The 9,411-nt window shown below is 39.1% G+C and overlaps 1 protein-coding gene across 1 annotated transcript in view; it reads right to left on the bottom strand.

The window, feature by feature from the left end:
- Window positions 1-8,018: 8,018 nt before the first annotated feature.
- Window positions 8,019-9,411, bottom strand: part of LOC137655594 (uncharacterized) — a 2,024-nt gene continuing 631 nt past the window's right edge. Inside the window, exon 2 of the mRNA XM_068389492.1 lies at window positions 8,019-8,334. Within this exon, the coding sequence (XP_068245593.1) occupies window positions 8,019-8,334 (316 nt within the window). The remainder of the gene's footprint in view (window positions 8,335-9,411) is intronic.

Below are 9,411 nucleotides of genomic sequence, written 5' to 3'. Positions count from 1 at the left end.
GTGATATGTTATTTTTTTTTTGGGGGGGGACAAATGGTGGGCGGAGCTAGCTGAGTCTGAAAGCCGTCTGGCGTAGCATGCATGCAGCATTTGGGAGAGTAATACTTGGCAACTTTGCCGCTTGGCCCAGCCCCCACGCTACCATACCTCAATTCTGGAACCTTCTGGAATTAGCCAAATTTCATATTAAAGGTGACACCAAAGTTGGGTTAGACATATCAGGATGGAGATTGCAGCCTGAAGACAGCTCTCTTCCCCTCTCACCCTCTCACTCTAGCACATAACTCAGTGTATTGTTGTTGAAAGCGTTCAGTACGTTTTTGTGTGTCTTCTCCAGTGACTCTGCGCCCCAAAAGCATATAATGTGTCGAAAAGATATGTAATATGAAACAGAGATTTTTAATTCATTGTATTATGGTGAATGTTGACACTGTATAAAGTGTTTGTAATTCACGCTGTAGGAAGGATAGATTTACCATTTTGATGTGCTTATGTGTTATCATTTAAGTGTCAAACTTAAATATTGTATTATTCAGATCTAATTTCAACTTTTTGTATATTTTACATTACACTAATTTTTTTTAGTCCTAGGTTTATTCAGATATGATAGTTCAAGTCAAGTTATTATAAAATTTCAGACGGTGATATTTTGTGTTAATCTAAGCTTTGTTCAGACTTATTTTGTTATTTAAATTCTTTTCAAAGCATTGTAATTTATATAGACTATATTTATTTTTGTGAAGAGTGTATTTTTAAAATCATCATTATTTAGAGCCATATTCAGCTCGTTTTCTGTTAAGAACAACAGTAATTTTTTTTATACATTTTAGCTAATACTTGAAAGTAATTACCCAGTTTAGTTTTGAGTGTACTTATGAGACCTTTGGATATTCGGTGTTTTATATATTGCTACCTGGGAGTTATTTAGTGGTCTCATAATTCATGTATTAATGTTTTAAAGTGTAACAGTTTTAATACAAAAGCAGACAAGGGAGTTTGGAATTCGAGAGGTTAATTAGCTGGTAAGTTGTTGTATATATGCTATTCTATGTTTGATTCCTAGTCACGAGCCATAGTATAATTTATTTCTAGTGTCCAGACTAGGGAGCCATAATCGTGTATTACATTTTTGGGTGCTCTGACTCGTGAACCACATCTTGTAATATATTTTGGTGCTCACGCCCTTTAGGATTGAGCGAGTCTGTCTTAAATATTAGTGATAATGGGGCTGTATTTGGATTAAAGAGTTTTTGAATAGTACTGTGTTGATAGGATTTTGCATATTGTTTGTATGATATTTTTCTAGGAGACGCCTCAATTATTGTAAAATTACATGATGGCACAGTTTAATATCCAAGAGTTTTAGAATAATCAAAGTGTTCAGGAATTGTTAGAAGCTAATGTAACAAAAGCTCCGTGGTTCTGTATCTTAATAGCATGTGGCAGCCATGCTACTAGTGGGATGATAAAGGATCAAATCAAGTGTCTAGCCTTAGAAGCGTTGATAAACTCTGGAAAGTTGTTGGAAAAGAATATCGTAGCAGCTTGTGAATTGTTCAAGGAAACTAGGAATTTTTTTTTACGGAGGAAAGACCGGTTGACCCACAAACTGAAAGCATGAAAACAGATAGGGATGGTGAGGCTGAGATTCGACTAATTGCACCAAAAGAGAGTTTGATTAGTTTGAAGATGGAAGAAAAGCGAGAAGAAGATGAACAATAAGAAGCCTGAGAGATTGCCAAACATGCAATGTTGATGGAAGTGAGGGGAATCGCAAGACAATAGGAACAAGAGAGGTGAGAAAATGAACATGCGAGAGAGATGGATGCAAGGGAAATCGCGAGACAAGAAGAAAAAGAGAGAAGACAGGAAGAAAAAGACATGAAAGAAGCAAGGTGTGAGCGGGAATTAGAGCTGCTGCACGCCCATGCTCAGTTGACAACATTTCACCGAAACGACTCTTACTAGGCCTGAACCTGTGTTTAATGTGTCAGTAGCACAGAGGTTAATTCCATACTTCACAGAAGAGCTTCCAGATGAGTTCTTCAATCATTTTGAAACGGTCGCAGCGACGATGAAGTGGTCAGAAGATAAATGGTCTGCGTTATTAGTGTGTGCTCTTTGGGATGGGCCAAAATGCTTACATACCCATATCTTAGGACGAGAGAATAGATTATCAATAAGTGAAGAGGATTTTTTCTGCATGTGTATCATATGACCCCTGAATGTTATAATGAAAAGTTCGGATTTTGAAAAAGGACGAGGAAATTACTTTCCTGGATTATGATTTTATGGTACAGCAATGTCTCAAGTGATGGACAGAGGCTACCAACGTAAAGAAGAACGCTGATTTAGAAGAATTCATAATATTAGAGCAGTATCTACCAGGAATTGTTGAACACATTCAAACATGTTTCAGAGAGAGAGGTGGAGAAACTTGGTAAAGACGCTTCGCTGAGTGAAGATTATAATATTATCAGTAGTAGACCCTCCTCCAGCATGAAGTTTCAACTGTCATTCTGACTAAGGGTCAAGCATTTGCTAAAGCAAGGAAATCAATTCAGTAATAACTACGGGAACACTTTCACCAGTTACAACGGAAATAGAACTGTAACTGTCCCAAAGCAGTATGCGATGGTACCAGACAACAAATGTCAAATCATCCTCCTTCAAGTACCGTGAAAGATGTGAAAAAGGTTAAGATTGTCTGTATTAAGTGTGGAAAGAGAGGCTATATCACTAAGGAATGTTGGTCAAACCAACCGAAAGTGGTCACCCAAGTCATTAAAGATAATTTGACTTCACAGAATGCGAAGATTAAGAAGCAATCGGGAAAGGACGGAGAGGAAAATGAACAAGCCATTACTTACACAACGAACAGGACGAACCTAAAAAGTATGGATGCTTAAACCATATATTTATGGAAGTAAATAGTAGCAGTAGACGGGAGTCAGCGAACACCAGTCAGGATATTGCGCAATACAGGTTGTAACCAGAGTGTGGTGGTACGGGGAGTACACCCGTTAGTAGAACGGTCTCTCCTAAGGGACTCAATTATTCTGAAGGGAATAGGAGGTTAAGTCACCCCTATTTGCCATTTAAAACTGTCATACGAGTTGGTGACAGGTAATTTTGACTTTGCGGTATGTTGAAGGAGTAGACATCCTGCTAGGTAATGAGATAGGTGGAGCGCCATTCGTGCATTGTCCCTTTCTAACGGAGAAACCATTGAAACATAGTCCACCGACTGAACTCAAGAAGTACTACCGGTCTCTGGTTCTTGGGTGTGTTACGACTAAGTGTATGAAGAAGAAAGTGGCTGCAGAGAAAGAAGAAGAAATTGAAGTAGCAATGAACTTGCAGGATTCCCTTGATAGTACGCAAGAAGAGCATTCCCAAATAGGCCGGAGCGAAGAGGAACGACAGACAAGTGGACAAGAGTACATAGTAAAAAAGGACCTGAAAAAATTAATTTGGATGATTTGTTTTCCTAAGAAGAGAATTTCCTTGATGATACGCAAGAAGAGTACTTAAAATTAAGCCCGAGCAAAGAGGAATGACAGACAAGTGGACAGGAGGACAAGGAAAAAGAGGAAATCAAAGGAGCAATGAACTTGGTAGATTTGTTTTCTGAAGAAGAGGATTCCCTTGACGGTATGCAAGAAGAGAACTCCCAAATAGGCCCGAGCGAAGAGGAATGACAGATGAGCGGACTAGAGGGAAGAGAGGAAAAAGAAATCAAAGGAACAATGAACTTGCAGGATTTATTTTCTGAAGAAGAGGAATCCCTTGATGATACGCAAGAAGAGAACTACAAAGTAGGCCCGAGGTAAGAGGAACGACAGACAAGCGGACAAGAGAACAAAGAAGAAATGAACTTGGAAGGAATAAAAAATTCAACGTTAGAAGTAGGACAAGTGAGTAGGAAAAGGGTGATAGGATTGCAACGAAAGGATGCAACGTTAACAGATTTATTGTACCGTGTGGTAGACGAGATGGAGGCTCAGCAGTCTCTGACCTGTTATCATCTTAAGGATGAGTTGCTTATTAGGAAGCATAGACCCGCAAATATCCCTTGAAATTCTAACTATGGGATATATTAGCATATATTAATACCCACTCTCATTGAGAAGACAAAAACGGGACATATGGGGATAAGGAAGACGACAGAGAAGATGATGAAACACTTTTTCTTGACTGGCATGCATAAGGTTATAAGCCAGTTTTCCCGTGCATGTGCTGTATGTCAAAGGGCTGGAAAGCCAAATGAGTGCGTTAAGAAAGCTCCCTTACACCAGATAGAAGTTCTAGAAGAACCTTTCAGTAAGGTAATAATCAACTTTGTAGGACCTTTACCAAGGACGAAAAAAGATCATGAATATATGTTAAACTTGATGTGTTCAGTAACGAGATACTCAGATGACATACCAGTCAGGAACATCAGTGCCAAGATAATCGCTGAGAAGTTACTACACATTTTCAGTAAGTTTGGTATACTGGAAATCGCTAAAAGTGACCGAGAAACAAATTTGACATCAAAATTATCTCAGGATGTAATGAAACTGTTGAATGTGAAACAACAACTATTAACTGCTCATCATTTGGAGACCCGAGCTGTATGAGAGCTTTCACCAAACAATAAACAGTATGTTAATGAAGTTCTGCAGTGAAAAGGGGAATGAATGTGACACTGGACTACTGCTCATGTTATTCGAAGTATGTTTATCAAGAAAGCGTGGGATATAACCTGAATGAAATGGTATTTGGACGAGAAGTACAAGGTCCTATTAAAATATCAGCAAAAAGAAAGGAAGGATCAAGAGGAAACGGATGGAGAATATGTCAAGCATTTGATGAAAAATGTCGGCGGGATAAGGGAATTTTCACTAGAAAATCTCAAGACGAGTAAAGGAAAAATGAAGAAAAGTTTCTCTAAGAAAACTGATGACAGACAGTTGTCGATAGGACAACAGGTATTAGTTTTCCTTCCGATAAGGAAAATCACACTCACCAAGTTCCAACAACCATTCAAGATTTCGGAGAAGATCCCACTCACCAAGTTCCAACAACCATTCAAGATTTCCGAGAAGATTAGTGACCTAACCTGCGTTATCAAAAACCCAGGACGAAGGAAAAATCAATGGAAAGTACATGTCAACCTACTGAAACCGTACTTGAACGAAAACGAGGCTGATGCTTTGCAAATAAGTATGGAGCAAACCATGTAATCCATGGAAGACAACGATGGATATAAAGTAAGGGTAGTAAGGAAAGTGAATAATTCGTCTATCATTTGGAATTTGGGACAGAAATGAACTCATTTAGACCAAGAGTAACAAGAGGAATAAAGCCGATTAATTAGAAATTTCCTTGAAATTGTCTTGGATGTCCTGTAATGAACCAACCTGACAAAGCACGAGATACACTTCAAAACAACGGAAAGATCATTTAACTAATGCACCTATCGACTGTTGCCATATCACCGAGAAGTCAGGAGAAAAGAAGTGGACTATTTGTTATAAAACAGATTTGCCGAACAAAGTTCTAGCGCTTACAGTTCTCCATGCTTGGTTATGAAAAAGCCAGACAAAACATTTAGGATGTGTACAGACTACCGAAAGAGTGTATTATTCCAATCACCATTATTTAGAAGCAGACTCCCTCGTTTCCTGATAAGAACCACAGTAAGTTTTAAATACATTTTAATCAATACTTACAAGTAATTACCCAGTTTAGTTTTGAGTGTACTTATGAGACCTTTGGATATTCAGTGTTTCATATATTGCTGGCTTGGAGTTATATAACGGTCTCAGAATTCGTGTATTAATGTTTTAAAGTGTAACAGTTTTAATGTAAAACCAAACAAGTAAGTTTGGAATTCAAGAGATTGATTAACTTGCCAGTCTTAGTACATATATTATATACATACTTCCCAGTCACGAGCCATAGTATAATTTATTTTTAGTGCTCAGACCAGGGAGCCTTAATCATATAATATATTTTTTGATGCCCAGACCCAGGAACCATATCATATAATAATATTAATAAATATATATATATATATATATATATATATATATATATATATATATATATATATATATATATATATATATATATATATATATATATATATATATATATATATATGTTCCTTCGCTATAAGATTTCTTTATCCTTTACAACTTGCTACACTTAGAGCCCTGATATCCAAACTATATTTTGTAAAATTATCCTCCACTTGCTGTAACTTTCAAATCTGATTCATGGTTCTAACATTCAGATTACCAATTCTAAATTTTTCCTTAGTAAATATAAACTAGGAGATTCTTATTAACCTTCTAAACATAGGAATAGGGACTATTCTATCATTTCCTCTTGTCATGGAGTTTCAATGGCTAGATGCATCAAATGATAGGCAGTTGTTTGTGATGCTCAGTGCTTATCTAACTAAGGTAAGTTACCCTAGGAAGTCAGTACTAATTTCAATAAGATCATCCGCCAGGCTTCAAGAGTAGAAGCCAAAAAGATATCATTCTCTTCTTAAACTCAATGCGTCCCCCTGCTGACCGTAACTTCATTGCTATCTATGGGCCATTTCCTCCAAAACCAATGTTCTCATTCCACCAGGTTGTTCATCCACTTACATAACCATTTGGTAAATATCAGCCATTTTTATTTCAGTGAAGGATAAATAAAAAGCCTAGTCCATGTCATTCGACTAACGTCTGTTAATGATCTTTTAATGTATACCAGCAAATTTTCATATCTTGTCAATCCATCGTTTTCATTTACTTCCCTTACGTCGTTTACACTCTCCAGTGATACATTCTGTTATTATTAATGTGTATCTATTATCTGTCATTCTAAATTACATGTCTTGTTCGAGTATATTTCGTTTTCTTCCTTGTTGCTAGAATATCCTCTACTTTAGTTTGCTCTTGTGTCAATGTTGCTCTTATTCTCTCTCTTAAAGTTGAATCCACCATGAATATTTTAATTGTTCCTTATTGTAAGGTGTAACTGGCTTAATATCTAAGGCTTTTGTAAGGCTCCATGTTTCTGATGCATGAGTTGATACTGATAGGACCATTTGATTAAATAATTATCTTTTTAGAAAGCATAGCATTTTAGATTTCATAATCTCGTATTGTTTCCCGAGCGTTCTCCAAACAATGCTTATCCATCTCTTAATTTGATCCCATGTCTTTGGGAAAAACTTATCTTTCCTAAATACATTTATTCATTAATAATCTCGGGAGGCTCATCCATTACTGTTATATTTTGTCTTTCTGCTTTTTCATTTTTATTGCGCATTATCTTTGACACCTATTTTCTTGTCTTTTCTATTCAAATTTTCTATCATTCATTTAGTGCATAACCTCCCTTGCTTCACTATATAGAACTATGTAATCTGTAAGTCCTAAGCTCTATCCACAACAACAACATCAACAATACAGACGTTTTTAAGACAAAGCCCTCATTAATTACTTTATTCATGCCTGAGGTTTGACAAGTTTTCAATGCCAAGCTGACCAGTGCGGACGTTGGTGTTGTGACGGGCTGGGAGAAGGTTATGACTCAAAGACGGTATGAAAAGCAACTGTGTAGGTTTATTATAGAACACTCTCCTTTATATACAAAAGCTCAAAGCAACAAGAAATTTCATGTTCAAAAACAGACACTGTTACAGATGAGAACGGCAGACATGTTTATTCTGGTTCTTTTCGGTAGAAAGGAAGAGCGAAGATACAAGCATAATTCATATTCAAAATGAACTATGTACGATCGTGTGACACACGGTTGGTACATGGCTCCCCCACTAAAAATTACATACTGTACATGTTATATAGGGTGCCCTGATCTAGAGAGGCGAACTGTAGGCGGGTCATCTGGCAGGAGATAAGAAGGTTTTAGATGATCAATGGAAACCCAGTCTTCTTTGCCACGAATGTTTAGTAGGCTTTCGTCGGATCACAAGGAAAGGGCCCTTGTAATGAGACGTTAGCGGTGGCTTGCTAATGTCGTTGCGCAGGAAGACGTGCGTTGGAGAGTGCAAGTCGCTTGTAAGTCTGGCGGGATGGGAGTAAATTTTCCCATGACGTGATGTATGCAATGGATATCGTCGGGGTGGTCCTTAGTTCCAGGAGGACCCAGGGAAGCTGAGTAAACCAGTTGGAATCCTTGCAGCGGGATATCAAAGATGCTTTGAGGGTGCGATGAAAACGTTCAACCATTCCAGTGGCGGCAATGTTGTAGGTCGTTGTGTGATGTAGGGTGATGCCCAGGAGATTCGCTAATGATGTCCACAATTGAGAGGTGAAAGTGGTACCCCTGTCAGAAATAATATGCTCAGGGATACTAAATCTTGCAATCCACCCTGAGAGTAAGGCAGATGTACATTAGGCGGACGTTGCAGCTTCCATGGGAATGGCTTCAGGACAACAAGTGGAGCGGTCGATGACGGTAAACAGGTAACGATGTCCTTGTGATGTGGGTAGGGGGCATACAACGTGCGGAATGACGCTGAGGTTGAAGGAAGGTACCCACTCCTGAATCTATGCGTCGATGTACTTTGGAAGTTTAGCTAAAAGTAGAGGAGCGGACCCAATCTTTAACATCCTTAGAAATGCTGTGCCAAATGAACTTCGCCTTCAGCAGCTGTGCAGTAAAACAGCACGAGGGATGTGAAAGGCTATGAATGAAATCAAACACCTGCCGGCACATGGGAGTAGGAATCCAAGGTCACGGTCTACCAGTACTGACGTCACAGAGGAGGGTGGTGTTAGAGTCTTCGAGGGGGAATTCTTCCCAACGGAGGGACGTGCAGCACATCCTACATGCTTGATACTCTAGATCTTGTTGTTAGGCTTCAGCCAGGGCGTTATAAAACAATCCCAATTGAACGGCAGCCAACGTTTTCCTTGACAGGGCATCGGCAACGGGGTGTATTGAAGGCTGCAATTGTATTCAGACACGGAGGAGAGATGTTGGCGTTGCCGGGCAGACCCGGCGTCAGACTGTCGAGTGAAGGCGTGCACCAGAGGCATATGGTCTGTGCGAATGATGAAGGGCATACCTTCTAAGAAATGGCGAAAGTGACGGACAGCCAAGTGCACCGCCAGCAATTCTCGATCGAAGGGAGAATAACACGATTCTCCCTTGGACGGTTTTCTGCTGAAAAAGGCCAATGGGCGGGGTGAGCCTTTAACCACCTGTTCAAGTACTGCGCCAATAGCGACGTCGCTGACATTGGTGGAGAGAAGGAGAGAGGCATGTGGGATAGGAAAAGTGAGAGCCGCAGCCGTTGATAGGGCCTTCTTTGCATTGCAGAAGGCCGCTTCTTGAAGGGGACTCCACTTCAGGTCATTTGGCTTGCCCTTGAGGGAGGCATAGATGGAAGCAAGAGTG

The sequence above is a fragment of the Palaemon carinicauda genome, chromosome 16 (assembly GCF_036898095.1).
Source record: "Palaemon carinicauda isolate YSFRI2023 chromosome 16, ASM3689809v2, whole genome shotgun sequence".
Classification (NCBI taxonomy): domain Eukaryota; kingdom Metazoa; phylum Arthropoda; class Malacostraca; order Decapoda; family Palaemonidae; genus Palaemon; species Palaemon carinicauda.
The sequence above is the reverse complement of the archived record's forward strand: the minus strand, read 5'-3'. Positions and strand labels throughout refer to the sequence as shown.